Consider the following 16207-nt stretch of genomic DNA (forward strand, 5'->3'; position numbering starts at 1 on the left):
TATACAATGGAATACTACTCAGCAATCAAAAACAAGGAAATCATGAAATTTGCAGGCAATGGTGAGATCTAGAAAAGATCATTCTGAGTGAAGTATCCCAGAAGAACAAAGACAAACATGGTATATACTCTCTTATATAGACCTATAAGATATGATAAACATAATGAAATCTATACACCTAAAGAAGATAAACAAGAAAGAGGACATGGGGTAAGATGATCAATTCTCACATAGAAAGACAAATGGGATGTGCATTGGACATAGGACAGGAGCAGACCATAGAGGGCCTCTGAAAGACTCTCTCTAGCAGTGTATCAAAGTAGATACTAAGACTCACAACCAAACCTTCGGCAGAGTGCAGGGAATCATATGAAAGAAGGAGAGTTAGTATGATGTGGAAAGGATAGGAGCTCCACAAGGACCAAATATATTTGGGCACAGGGGTCTTTTCTGAGACTGACACTCCACCAAGCACCATGTACGGATATAACCTAGAACCTTTGCTTGGACGTAGCTCGTGGTAGCTCAGTAACCAATTGGTTTCCCATAGTAAGGGGAACAGGGACTATTTCTGACAGGAACTCAATGGCTGGCTCTTTGATCTCCCCACCCCCCAAGGGAGGAGCAGCCCTGATAGGCCACAGAGGAGGACTTTGCAGCCATTCCTGAAGATACCTGATAAAACAGGGTCAGATGAAAGGGGAGGAGGTCCTCCCCAATCAGTGGATTTGGAAAGGGGCAGGGAGGAGATGAGGGAGGGAGGATGGGATTAGGAGGAAGTGAGGGAGCAGGATACAGCTGGGATACAGAGTTAATAAAATGTAACTAATAATAAAAAAATTAAATTAAATTAAAAAAAGAAAATTTGCCATGATTTATGGATATGGTCCTTTCAGTATGCTTCCATATTTATTCTTACCATTAAAATAGAATCAAATGTAGCTCCAGAGACTATTTTTGCTTTTTTTTATCACGTTATTCACAATAGCAACCAAGGTTATTTACCTTGGTAATGCATAGGGTAAAGTAGCCCTATGCCTTTACTTAAAGAGAAATCTCCGAATTGTTTTATTATGAGGTGTTCCATGTAACTACACAGGCAGTGAGATGGAACAGTGGACATAGGGATCTGCTGTCAAGACCGACGACTCCAGTGTGATTCTGAGACCCACATGGTAAAAGGAGAGACATGGCACCTGAAAATTGTCCTCTGATTTCCATATCCAAGCAGTGATACCCCTTCCCTTATTAAGTACACAAGAACAGTATCTGACATAAAGTAGGTCCTACATCTAAGTGAAATAAATGAAGTATCCCTTGACTACATAAAGGTAAAGATTGCTATAAGGATTATAATGGCATAGAAACATTAAATTTCCAATACTGAATTAGAACCCACAATTAATTTAATCTTCAAACACTTTTCAAAGATTATATATAATGGAATATAGGACTATATGCAATATTATATTGTTATATATTCAAACATTAAATGATTGGACATTTTTTTTTTTTACTCATCTCCCAGAAATGTCTAAAAGTTCTGCTTGAGTTGGGCTATATCCTAAATAAATTAACAATCAACATCTGTTTCTGGTTTTTTAACATTAGTAAATAAGAAATCTTGTGAATAAGCAACCTTTTATTTTATTTTTTAACAGAATTCAAATTAAGCAATGTTTGGGTTTAATGTAAGGAATTTTTTTTTGTAGGTTTAAATTCCTTTAGCATGAATTCAATATTGAACAACTGTACTTTCTTTAATGAGTTACGAATGGAACAGTGATAATTAATATTCTCATACTTCGTTTGGAATTTATATAATAAAAGGCCCAGGGGTCTTTGCAGAGACCAATACTCCAAATAAGGACCATGCATGGAGAGGACCTCGAATCCCTGCTCAGATGTAGCCCATGGCAGTCTCCAAGTGGTCCCCCTACTAAGGGGAACAGTGGCTGGCTCTTTGATCACTAACCTTGAGGGTTCCTGCCTTTCCAAGCCACAGGGGAAGAAGTTGCAACCCTACCTGATAAGACCTGATAGACTAGAGTCAGATGAAAGGGGAGGAGGACCTCCACTATCAGTGGACTAGGGGAGGGGCATAGGCAGAGGAGAAGGAGGATAGGTGGGACTGGGAGGAGACAAGGGATGGGGGCACAGCCAGGATATAAAGTGAATAAATTGTAATAAATAAAAAATAAAATAAGATATTAAAGCAAGAAAGCCACATATATGGGTGAGATGCAAACACATGGTTTTCCAAGTTAAATGTGTCCATGTCTAAGGATGGTGTGATGACAGGTTGTACAATAAAGGAACCATGGAGAGTAAGTGCATTGCATAAAATTTTTAGGAGTTGACTGTCAAGGAATAGGGGGGAAATAAAACTTGATTTCAAAAATTCTCTTGGTCAGCAATTAGGTCAATTTAACTAGTGCCATTGGGAAGAATAATCCTCCAAGGAGAAATTGAAAAAGTGTCCCAGTCATATCTGCAGAAGTGGTTTGAGTGCAATAAAACCTTAATGGTTCTCTGGGGATGGCAGATTGGCTGAGTGAGTTAAAGTCCTTAGCCCACAAGCTTAAGGATCTGGTATCAACCTCTGTGATGGAAGAAGGACCCTAATTCCTGAAAGTTTTCCTCTGACATCCATATACCCAGCATGATACTGCCGTGCTCATGCTCTCTCTCACATACATATACAATAAGTTAATAATTTAATAAAATAAAACAGTTGCAAATTCTGTATATTTAAGGCTTTGTAATCCGGCCTTGTCATGAGTTAGAGTATGCTGTCATGAGTCTGTTAACTGGTGCATGTACCAACTATTATTATTTTTAATTTTTAGACTGAAGATTCCATCAGCAGTTCATAAGAACATGTAAATAATTTAACAACTAACCAGATACTCAATTAAATAGCAGACTATTGCAACAAACACATAGAGGCACTGGGCAAAAGTATCGTGGATAATATAGTCAAACTGGGGCAGAGATTAACAATAGAAGTTTTTGTTTTGACACAAAAAATTTGATTGGGTTCTCAAAAACCACATCATTAAAACATACAATATTTTCTTATAAAGAATTTTTTTCATTAAATTAAAAAATGCTATGATATCATGGTAAGAAAATTTTACAAATGCCTATTATTTCCATATCAAGTTAACACAAGTATAAACTCTATTTTGTGTCTCCTTTCCCTAACCTTTACAATACTATGTCTGCTAATAGTTATTTTGGATGAGATATTGTATTAATAAAACCCAAACTTTCATATCAATTCATTTTTTTCAGTCATCTAAAACTCTAGTGACATATGAAGTAGGATATTGAGCCCCATTTTGTAATTTTATGGAACACAGAAACATTTTGGTTGTTTCATATGAATTACAAACTAGATTATAATTACCTTACTCCACTTACCTGGTGATGTCAAACCTTTCAGATAGCCAACAACATTAGACACTCTCTTAAATTTTGTGACTGTCTGCACTTGCAAACTGACAGTTCTTTTTTCTGTAAAAAAGAAATTAAAAAATTATCTATACTGTATAGTGTATCTCTCAAATATTAGAAGTTGTTTATCTAGTATTATCAGCAAAATGATTCCACAAGATTTAATTTTTCTCAGATACCTAAAGGTACACTTTCTGTTGAAAAACATTAACAATATGTTAGGCACACTCTATTTTAGGTATTTGTTATGCAATGATGACCATGACACAACTGCTAGCTTCCTGCTAGCAGGAATGCCATGGAGACACAGTTCTGAATTTTATATTTTTTACAACATAAGATCCAACTTGAGAACACACAGGAAACTGCTGGGGATGTTGGGAGATTTACAGCTTACAAAAAGAGACACAGCAAAGAAGGTAGATATGATTATTTCTGCGGAAGTTAATACTTTCCTGTCTTCAGAGCAGGAAGGTGGGGCAAAACACATTTTCTCTGTGAGACTCACTAATGCATTAACATTTTAAAATGGTACCTAAACCTCACAAAGACCCAACAAAGAAAGAGAATTTCAGGACAAACTCCCTTATGAACATTGATGCAAAAATACTCAACAAAATACTTGCAAACCGAATACTCGAACACATCAAAAATATCATCTACTATGACCAAGTAGGCTTCATCCCAGGTATGCAGGTGTGGTTCAATAAATGGAAATTCATCAATGTGATCCACAAACTGAAAGAAAAATAACCACATGATAACCTCCTTAGATGCTGAAAAAGCATTTGACAAAATCCAACACCCATTCATGTTTAAAGTATTAGAGAGATCATGGATACAAGGCACATATCTAAACATAGCAAAGGCAATATACAGCAAGCCTATAGCCAACATTAATCTGAATGGAGAGAAACTTAAAGCAATCCCACTAAAATCAGGGACAAGACAAGGCTGCCCACTCTCTCCATATCTCTTCAACATAGTTCTTGAAGTCCTTGCTAGAACAATAAGACAATTAAAGGAGATCAAGGGGATACAAATTGGAAAGGAAGAAGTCAAAGTATGACTATTTGCAGATGATATGATAGTATACCTGAGTGACCCCAAAATTCCACCAGGGAACTCCTTCAGCTCATAAACACCTTCAGCAAAGTGGCTAGATACAAAATTAAGTGAAAAAATTCAGTAGCCCTCCTATATACAAAAGACAAAAGGGCTGAGAAAGAAATCAGGGTAACAACACCCTTCACAACAGTCACAAAGGACATAAAGTACGTTGGTGTGACCCTAACCAAGCAAGTCAAAAACTTGTATAAAAAAATTTCAAGTCTTTGAAGAAAGAATTAGAAGAAGATATCAGAAAATAGAAAGATCTCCCATGCTCATGGCTTGGCAGGATTAACATAGTAAAAATGGCCATCTTACCAAAAGCAGTCTACAGATTCAATGAAATTCCTATCAAATTAACAACACAATTCTTTACAGACCTTGAAAGAAAAATTCTCAACTTCATATGTAATAACAAGAAACCAAGAATTGCTAAAACAATCTTCTATAATAAAAGAGGAGACTCTCCCCTATCAGTGGACTTGGGGAGTGGCATGCATGCAGAGGGAGGAGGGAGGGTAGGATCGGGAGGGGAGGAGGGAGGGGCTTATGGGAGGATGCAGAATGAATAAAGTGTAATTGATGAAAAATTAAAAAAAAATGTATACTGAATAAAAAAAAAAGATCTTCTGGAGGAATCTACATCCCTGATTTCAAGCTATACTCTAGAACAATAGTAATAAAAACTCCATGGTACTGGCATAGAAACAGAATGCTGGATCAAGGGAACCAAATAGAAGACCCAGAAATAAACCCACACACTTATGGACACCTGATCTTTGACAAAGATGCCAAAACCATACAATGGAAAAAAGATACCATCTACAACAAATGGTACTGGTCTAACTGGATGTCTACATGTAAAAAATGCAAATATATCCGTATTTACCTCCCTGCAGAAAACTAAAGTCCAAGTGAATCAAAAACCTCAACATAAAACCAGACACACTAAACCACTTAGAAGTAAAAGCATGGAAAAGCCTGGAACTCATTGGCACAAAAGACAACCTCCTGAACAGAACACCAACAGCACAGGCTCTAAGAGTAACAATCAATAAATGGGACCTCATGAAACTGAAAAGCTTGTGTAAAGCAAAGGACACTGTCATCAAAACAAAATGACAGCCTACAGATTGGTAAAGGATCTTCACCAAACCTATATCTGACTGAGTGCTAATATTCAGTATATATAAAGAAATCAAGAAGTTAAACAGCAACAAATCAAGTAACCTCGCCTATCAATGGACTTGGGGAGGGGCATGCGTGAAGAAGGGGGAGGGAAGTTGGGATTAGGAGAGGAGGTAGGAGGGGTTTATGGGGGTGATACAAAGTGAATAAAGTGTAATTAATAAAAGTTTAAAAAAGTAATCCAATTAAAAGATGGGGTACAGAGCTAAAAAGAGAATTCTCAATAGAGGAATATCAAATGGCAGAGAAACACTTGAAGAAATGTTCAACATCCTTAGTCATGAGGGAAATGCAAATCAAAGGGGAGGAGTGACAGAGCTATAGGAAGGATACAAAGTGAATAAACTGTAATTAATAAAAAATAAAAATAGTTAAAGAAGGAAACTGTATATAATGTGCATTAGAAAGTAACATCCCTCAAACCTATTTTCATATAACGCAAACTATTTTTGTAGCTTGTATAACAAATCCCTATTAATTTCTCTACATGCACATGGTATATACTCACTCATATAGACATATAATATAGGATGAACCTGCTAAAATCTGTATACCTAAAGATACTAATCAATAGGGAGGACTCTTGCTAAAATGCTCAATTCCTATCCAGAAAAGCAAAGAAGATGGACATCAGAAGAAGGAGAAAAGAGGGAACAACTCAGGAGACTGACACAGAGGACCTTTGAAAGGCTCTGCCCTGCAGACTATCAAAGCAGATGCTAAGAATTATGGCCAACCTTTGGGCAGAGTGCAGGGAATCTTATGAAAGAAGTGGGAAACAGTAAGATCTGGAGAGGACAGGAACTCCACAAGGAGAGCAACAGAACCAAAAAATCTGAGCAAAGGGGTCTTTCCTGAGACTGATACTCCAACCAAGGACTATGCATGGTGATAAACTAAGACCCCTGCACAGATGTAGTCCGTGGAAGTTCAGTATCCAAGTGGGTTCCAATATAACAGGAACAGGAACTGTCTCTGACATGAACTGATTGGCCTGCTCTTTAATTACCTCCCCATGAGGGGGAAGCAGCATTACCAGGCCACAGAACAAGACAATGAAGGCACTCCTGATGAGACTTATTTGACTAGGATCAGAAGGAAGGAAAAGAAGTCCTCCCCTATCAGTGGACTTGGGGAGGGGCATGCATGCAGAGGGTGGAGGAAAGGAGGGATTGGGACTGGAGGAGGGAGGGAACCACAGGGGGATACAAAGTGAATAAAGTGTAAATAATAAAGAATTTAAAGACTATATGTGTATTCTTGTTTTTGCATGTATTTGTTTTTGTGTAATTTGTGTGTACAACCCATGGTGGTGAAAAGAGGGCACTGAGTCCTAGGGACTGGAGTTGGTCATTTTGGGATGAGTTATTCTGTTTGGTTTAGCCTAGGAAGCACTTCCTTGGGGCTGTCTCAGCTGGAGTGTCAACTGCTGCACAGACTGATGATCTGAGTGCAATACCTGGGACCTACATGGTGGAAAGAGAGGGCTGATGTCCTTATGTGTTTCTTATGTGCACCTTTCAATAAATAAATAACTATAATAATTTTTAAAAGGTGGAAACACTTTCTTGTTTTAATTACATGCAATTTAAAAGGTAATCTTAAATATTTGCCACACCAAAACTGGACTGTTTAGGTTGATATCTTTGATCCAGATGTTGGACTGTGAAAAGTCGATGGTTATTATGTAATTTATTGAACAGTTTGTCTTACTGAAGCTGCTGTCCTATAGACTTCTAATATACATGGGTTTAATGTTAACTTTTCTGTATTTTGTTTGAAACTCTGTCTAGTGTTTTAATGACTAGAGCTTCTGTATCATCACATCATCACCGTGCAATTACTTTGGACTGCTACTGTCATATGAACCTTAATGCTATCTTTTTAAGTTTCCTGAAAACTTTTTTTTAAAGAAAATCCATTAGTATTGCAAGGCACTATGAGAGGAAATGATACTCTTTATTCTCTCACATGGTATAGTTCCTAGATGATTTCAGGTATCTCCATGTGCGTCAACAAAATCTTATATTTTTTTTTCCTCAAGAGTTCTGCACAACTAATATTGAATTTATTGTTATGATTTTATACCTCTTTCACCAAATACATATCTAACAATTTGTATTGCAGATAAGAATGATTTTATACCTATGATTTATAATGAACTATCTTGCTAATGTTCTATATGTCACAGTAGTTGATTCATAGAGTTCTTCATTTCGGTAGTTTTCATGGAAGACATTTCCTTTTGCTCTTGACTCTTTCATGTATGTATGTATGAGTGCCTGTGCACGGGTATATACACTTGAACATTCACACCTGTTTGTGCACACGTGGAAACTAGATGTTGACAACAGGTTATCATGGTGTCACTCTCTCTCTCTGTTTACTGATTTTCATGTATTTGTCTGAGACCTGTGTTTCTGTGTGTGTCTGTTTGTGTATGTTTATGTATGTGAACACACTTGGGTGTACCTGAAATGGAAGCCTGCTGTTGATAGCAGAAATTTTCCTTGATCACCGTCTCCCTTATTCACAGAGGCAGGGTGTCTCTGTCGAGCACGTAACTATATGTTATGGCCAGTTTCACCAGTTTGCTCTGTGGATTGTAGGAGCTGGAATAACTGGTAAGCCAATATGCCCAATCAAATTTACTTGGGTTCTGGGAATACAAACTCCATTCTTCACACTCATATGGCAAGTTTTTGACCACTGACCTATCTTTCTAGGCCCACTTTAATAGCTGAGGCATCTTTCCAGCCTCCCTTTACTATTAGACAAGGTCTCCTATTTAATCTGAAGTGCACCTTCCTGGCTAGACAGGCTAACAGGCAAGACCCAAGGGTCTTTCTGTCTCTGACTTCTAAGGCAGTATCACAGATACGACCCACTGAGCCATCTTCCTAACCTCCTTGCTTCCTGCCAGCAGCCTATTATTTTGTCCTGGAGCCATGCAGGCAGACAGAAATGGGGCAAAACCAGTATTTTTCTTTTTCTTCTTCTTTTTTTTTTTTTTTGATCCTTGTCTTTTATCATTTACTTAAGCAGAATGTTTTTAACATTTTATCTTTTGAAACATTCTTGATATATGTTTCTGGGAAATGCCTTTTATCAAATTAAGAGATTCACTTCTATTCTTGTTTTGTAAGAGGTTTTCCCATAAGCAGATGTGGAGTCTTTATGGAGTTCACCAGAAGTCTTTCACTTTACAGTGTTTGCAGATGTGTGTATTTCTGGAATGAGATTGGCAAGATGTTTCCTATACTTGGTGATATTTTAACACACAAAATATGCATATAGTCATGTAATAGTTTTCTTAGTAACAATATATCTCCTTTGTTCTACAGTACTTTTGATATGTGGATTATACAAACATCCAAATATTTCAGGAGTCTTTTATTTATCTTACAGATTCTAGAAAATTATGAAAATGGGTACTGTCTCTTCTACAGAAAGGTAAGATTCAAATATAAAGCATATTCTTTATTTTTTCTTATTATTATATCAAATGCAAATTGATTCCTCTCAAATTTTACCTGAATGTACTGTTTTTATTAATCCGATGTTTTCATTTAAATGTTTTTCTGAGTGCTATTTGATCTTAATATATGTATAGATTTAAAAGTATAGATCGTCTAAGTAGTTGTAATATGAAAATGGTTATATAGTCTTCATATTTTGCAGATACATCTTTTTAAATACTTTCATTAAAACTTTTTCTCAATACTTATATTACTTTGAACTATTTTTAATAATAATCACTACTGTTTGGACATCCACTTCTAGCACAACGATGGATATCATCTAAGGTCTATTTGGCACTGATACATTGGCAGTAAGTGATATTTGTTCATTGACCTACACCTTAGTCTAGATGATAGAGGATAAACATTTAAGTAAATTTCAGTATAAATAAATGCAGACACTATTGAATGCCTTCAACCTTATCTGTAAGTTAACAGTGTTAATTTGAAATTTATATTGTTGATTATTTGTGTAACATTGATTATTATAAAAGTACTCCACGACTTCTTTACTAATAATTGCAAACTTCTTACCCTTTCTTCTGTTATAATGAATATATCAAGTTATTCTGGCAATATTATTTTTATTTATTAACTTTTTGATATTCCTTAGTTTGTGAATGTGTGTTTGTAAGTATGTGTGTGTGTTCATTTGAGCATGCACATATGTGCATGTGCAGGATAGACGACACTCTCATCTCTGGTATATTTCAGGAGCTATCCTACTTTCCCACTTTTCTTTTTCTTTTCCTTTTCTTTCCTTTTTTTTTTTTTTTTTTTGTTTTTTTTTGAGCTGGGGTTTCTCAATGACCAGGAGCCTGTGAAGGAAGTTTGGCTGGCTGGCCAGTGAGCCTTAGGAATGTACTGCAGTGGAATCACTATCAGGTACTGTTGCACCAGGCTTTGTTATGAGGTTTCTGGAGAGAGAATTTGGGTTCTTATGCCTTTGTGGCAAACTCTTTACCAACTCAGTTATCTCTCCATTCTCCAAAATGCTGTAGATTTCTGATGAATTAATTCTGTATGTACTATTTTCTAGTCTTATCCTTACAACCGAAAGAATATTAATAAAATCAATCCATCTTGCCTTTGGTCTGTATTCCTCTGGTGACTTTCCCTGTAACTGTTATTCCTGCTATGAAGAATAGCTTTGCCTAAGCAGTTGATCATGCCGTGCTTTGATCCTAACAGCAGCACATGCACCATGAGAACATCAGTTTACCAGTTAGCACAGTCAGAGCAAAGACCAACAGTCATTGCTCTATTTAAACCACAATCGTTTAACTAACAGAATGACTTCTTTAAGGACCACCATGCAAAGAACGGGGTCCAAATAATGAAATATTAAAATAGAGAAATGACACATTTGGCTTATTTATATTCTGACATATGCATTTACAGATATATGTTAATGTATTACTCAATATTCATATTTAAAAATACATATATCAGTTGATTTTTTTGCGAGCAAATGATACCATGATCTTGTTTTAAATTTTAGTAACACGTCTTTGTAAAACTTCTGATAAACTGCAGTCTGATGGTCCATTTGCCACTGCTGCCATTACTAAAGTAATTTCCTGCCAAGGACAAGTGCCTGTTCATAGAAGCAACAACAGTCATCCTCTACTTTGAACAAAGAATAGTTTAGCTCTCTGCACCACACTCTATAGTAGAAATTGGAGAAAGCAACAGAAACATTTCAAAAGCAAAAACAGCTTAGAAAATAATGAAGCATATGGGGCTGTTCAAATGTACAAAGATTATTTAGAAACATTAACAGCACAAGTGGTATAAATAGGATACATGGGGTATTTGTACTGAGTGCACTCAGACCACATGTACAGAGTCTGTGAGGAAAAACCCATTATCAAGTGAGACAGAAATAAGGTTAGACAGGTCTCTCCATGCCTGTTGGGTTGAAGCTCTATTGAAAAGAACTTTAGCAAACTTTCTTTCTTGGGTATTTATTTTCTCCTTCAAGTCTCCAGAGATGGTTGTATTAAAACCCCAGGATATTTTTCTCTTCCTAGGACAACATCTAATAACATGAACACCTTCGTACTGGAGCTGCCTACTGAATTGGCAGAAAACAAAGGTGTTTTAGTATAGTTTAGTAACATTTGGAGAATTTGACTCTTAGCCAGTTAACTCAGGATGGTGTAATCTGAGTCCTGGTCTTAAACTGTGTCCTCCCACAAGACATAAAAGAGTTAAAATGATACATAAAAGGCAACAAGTGGTTTAATATTGGAATCTGAGCAGTGTGAGGACACGGGAGCTATTTCAGGGAGGAGCAGGAAGAGTGTTAGTGTAGGAAGAAAGCTTGTAAGTGATAGTGTTGGGCTTTTCAGACTATGATGGGATGAGAAGGATATCCCTTGGAGACAGAAGCAACAATGTCAACTGATTACATAGAGATGAAATGATTCCATTACTTAGTACTACTAATATCATAAGAAACAAATACCTGTCATAAAAAAGACTTACATAATATGTAAAAATAGGTGATTGATGGAGATAGATATATGACAGGTAGATGTGCAGATGGATGGATAATTAGATGGCATGCATCAAGTTATATTTTATGTATTTGGCTTGAAATATAATGTTAAAAATAATCACTTTCTAAGCCTTATTTCTTGAGTGGTATTGGAAAGAACTTTTTTTATTTTATTATTATTTTTTTTATCAGTTACATTTTATTAACTCTGTATCCCAGCCATGTCCTGATCCCTCATTCCCTCCCAGTCCCTTCCTCCCTCCCTCATCTCCACCGTGCCCCTTTCCAAGTCCACTGATAGGGGGGACCTCCTCCCCATTCATCTGATCCTGTTTTATCAGGTATCTTCAGGACTGGCTGCAAAGCCCTCCTCTGTGGCCTAACAGGACTGTTCCTCCCTTCGGGGGTGGGGAGACCAAAGAGCCAGTCATGAGTTCCTGTTAGAAATAGTCCTTGTTCCCCTCACTTTGGGAAACCAATTGGTTACTGAGCTACCACAGGCTACATCTGAGTGGAGGTTCTAGGTTATATCCATACATGGTCCTGAAGGACCCCTAACCCAGGAAAACCACGGTTTGGAAAGAACTTTTCCAAAAGCCACAAACATAATAAACAGCATGCAGGTCTTACTTTCTAGACAGCTGACTCTCTTAAAGAAAGTTTTTTTTTTTTTAACCTTTTCGAAAAATGTCTCTCAGCAAGGCTTAGGTGGGAAAAGTCCAAGATCGGTTTTAAAATCCTATAGTACCAGAAACTAAGAAAAAATGGGATTCCATGCACTCTGCCCAACAGTTGGCCATAAGTCTCAGTGTCTGCTTTGATAGTCTGCAGGGCAGAGCCTTTCAGAGGCCCTCTGTGGGAGGTTCCTAGGTTGTTTCCTGTTTTTTTCTTCTTCTGATGTCCAACCTCTTTGTCTTTCAGGATGGGGATTGAGCATTTTAGTCAGGGTCCTCTCTCTTGATAAGTTTCTTTAGATGTACAGTTTTTAGTAGGTTTATCCTATGTTATATGTCTATATGAGTGAGTATATACCATGTGTGTCTTTCTGCTTCTGGGACAGCTCCCTCAGGATGATCCTTTATAGGTTGGGCAGAGTGCATGGAATCTTATGTAAGAAGTGGGAAATAGTAAGAGCTGGAGAGGATGGGAACCACACAAGGAGAGCAAGAGAACCAGAAAATTTGAACACAGGGAACATCCCAGAGACTCATACTCCAACCAAAGTCTATTCATGGAGATAACCTAGAACCTCTGCACAGATGTAGCACATGACAGTTCAGTGTCTAAGTAGGTTACATAGTAATGGGAAGAGGAACTGCCTCTGACATAATCTGATTGGCCTGCTCTTTGATCACCTCCCCCTGAGGTGGAGCAGCCTTACAAGCCCACAGAAGATGACAATGCAGCCACTCCTGATGTTATCTGATAGACTAAGATCAGAAGGAAGGAGAAGAGGACCTTCCCTATCAGTGGACTTGTGGGGGGAGCATGTGTGAAGAAGGAGGAGAGAGGGTGGGATCAGGAGTGGAGGACGGAGAGGCTTATGGGGGATACAAAGTGAAATTAATAATAAAAGTGTAATTAATAATAAAAAAAGAAAAAATGAGGACTGGTAGAAGACATAGAATATAGGCTGAGGTTGCATCAATAGATAACGTTTGATAAGTGAAATTTCAAAAAATATTAAAGAATTTACTCAGTTGATTTTATACCAGTAAACAGAAAAATTCGGGAGGAAAAATGTGGAAAGGCTGTGAGAAATTGGAAGAGAGTGATTTATGGGGTAGAAGTGATGAAAGCACATTATGTTCATGTATAAAATTATCACTCATTAAAAAGTTGGGGTATTTATGGTTTGGAGCCTAGCCTTTAAGTCATGGAGGGGACAGGAGCTCCACAAGTTGAAGAACAGAACCAAAAAGTCTGGCACAGGGGTCCTTTCTGAGACCGATACTCCAATAAGCACCATTCATGGATATAACCTAGAACCCCTGCTTAGATGTAGTCTATGGTAGCTTAGTATCCAAGTGGGTATCTAGTAAGGGGAACAGGGGCTGTCTCTGACATGAGGGGAGAGCAGCCTTTCAAGGCCACAGAAGAAGACAATGTAGCCAATCCTGATGAGACCTGATAGGCTAGGGTCAGATGGAAGGGGGGGAGGCCCTCCCCTATCAGTGGACTGGGGAAGGAAGAGTGGGGTTGGGAGGGAATGAGGGAGGAGGCTACAGCTGGGATACAAAGTGAATAAACTGTATTAATATAAAAATTAAAAATTAAAAAAGTTGAAGTAATTTCAACTAGTATTTCCTGACATGTGAACATTAAATATCATTCAAGTTTTTAAGTCTATTAAAAGGGATGATTGAAAAGAAAATCAAGGAAGCTAGGTTTGTTACTGCCTGACTTGTGATCTCATGATTTGGAAAGCAGAAATGGAGGACAAAGAGTTCAAATTTTAGCCTGTCCTACACAGTGAGCTCAAGAACAGTTTGTGATACATGTAAGATCTTAGTCTTTCTCAGGAGTGTGTCTCTGATAGGCTACCCAATGCCTAGTGTCAGCCCTAGAAACAAGTTCACACAGCTCACACAGCTAAGAATTAATACAATCTACAAGTTGTGCTTATGTTGTATATTCATTTATATATATATATATATGTACCAATGATGCTTAATAAAAGGAAGGCTCGGAATTGAGAGTGAAGTGTATGAGAAAGGATGGTGATGGGGAGAGGACAGCACTGTATTTTACTTAGATTTTAAAAATGGCACTGGGAATATAGCTTATTGGGTGCTCTAGAACTTGCTTAGCATTTAGGAGACAAATCAATACACAGGACAGCAAAATTAATTAATTAAAATTTAATGGCAGTGGGAAAGGAAAACCCGTTATTTTTTTCTTTTTCTTTTTTTTCTTTTCCATAATTTTATTTTTCTCATTAGTTACATTTTGTAATTCTGTATCCCAGCTGTATCCCTCATTCCCTCCCCATTCCCACCCTCCCTCCCTCATCTCCTCCCTGCCCCTTTCCAAGTCCACTAGTAGGGGAGGACCTCCTCCCCTTTCATATGACTCCCTTTTGTCAGGTATTTTCAAGACTGGCTGCAAAGTCCTCCTCTGTGGCCTAACAGTACTGCTCCTCCCTTGGGAGGTGGGGAGGTCAAAGAGCCAGTCATTGAGTTCCTGTTAGTTTAATGAATTTTAGAGTTTTCAAAGAACAAATCTAACACGAAGGCATCAATTAAATTCTGGTTTAAAAAAATGATATAATTTTATAGATAACAAAGACATTTAAACTTGCAGTAATGACTGGGTAAGATTACAGAATGCTAATTTTGCTAAACATGCTTGGGATTGTATCTATAGTGTTTTCATGCCTATCTCATTTAGAAAATCCACTGAAACATTCATCGAAATCTATGAGATTTGATTTCGAAAACTTTAGTAATGGCAGCAACTTGGTGATAATATGTCAGATCAAAATTTAAGAAAGAATAAAAATGATCTACCTAAAGTTGTGTGGTCTGTTCAAAGGTTCATTTAAACTGTTGTCTCTGGACTTGTGTATGATTGCAAACTTCCATAGTAAAGTTGTTAAGCCAACCCCAGACAAGGTATATTATAACTTATTAAATTAGTTAAATAGTTCAATATCACCCAAGGAAATAGAAGTGGTCGCCAAGGGCCAGATGATTTCAGGACAGATTTCTACCAGACCTTCAAAGAAGAGCTAGCTCCAATTCTCTTCAAACTATTCCACAAAATAGAAACAGAATAAACATAATCAAACTCATTTTATGGGGCCATAGTCACCACATAAAGACTCAACAAAAAAAGAGAATTCAGACTTATCTCTCTCATGAAAATTGATGCAAAAATACTCAAAAAATACTCTCAAATCAAATCTAAGAACACATAAAATATATCATCCACCGTGACAAGTGGGCTTCATCTGAGGAATGCAGGGATGATTCAATATACTGAAATCCCTCAATGTAATCCACCATATAAACAAGCTGAAAGAAAACAAAAAACAAACAAACAAAAAAAAACAACAAAAACATGATCATCTCCTTAGATGTTAAAAAAGCATTCGACAAAATCCAACACCCCCGTTCATGTTTAAAGTCTTACAGAGAACAAGGATACAAGGCACAAACATGAATATAATAAAGCCAATATACAGCAAGCCTATAGCTAACATCTGACTAAATGGAGAGAAACTTAAATCAATCCCATTGAAATCAGGGACAAGGCAAGGCTTCCCACTTTCTCCAAATCTCTTCAACATAGTTCGTGATGTCCTTGCTAGAGCAACAAGAGAAATGAAGGAGATCAAGGGGATTCAGTTTGGAAAGGAAGAAGCCAAAATATCTCTGTTTACATATGATATGATAGTATACATGAGTGATGCCCAAAATTCAAC

General features: G+C 37.2%; 1 protein-coding gene across 5 annotated transcripts in view; it reads right to left on the reverse strand.

Moving 5' to 3' along the window:
• The window catches only part of Naaladl2 (N-acetylated alpha-linked acidic dipeptidase like 2), a 1327651-nt gene that overhangs the window by 368697 nt on the left and 942747 nt on the right, over positions 1 to 16207 (reverse strand). For all 5 annotated transcript variants that reach the window (XM_060378133.1, XM_060378134.1, XM_060378132.1 and 2 more), the window contains one exon: positions 3427 to 3519. In XM_060378133.1, coding sequence (XP_060234116.1) covers positions 3427 to 3519 — 93 coding nt within the window. The remainder of the gene's footprint in view (positions 1 to 3426; positions 3520 to 16207) is intronic.

The sequence above is a fragment of the Meriones unguiculatus genome, chromosome 2 (genome assembly GCF_030254825.1).
Source record: "Meriones unguiculatus strain TT.TT164.6M chromosome 2, Bangor_MerUng_6.1, whole genome shotgun sequence".
NCBI lineage: Eukaryota > Metazoa > Chordata > Mammalia > Rodentia > Muridae > Meriones > Meriones unguiculatus.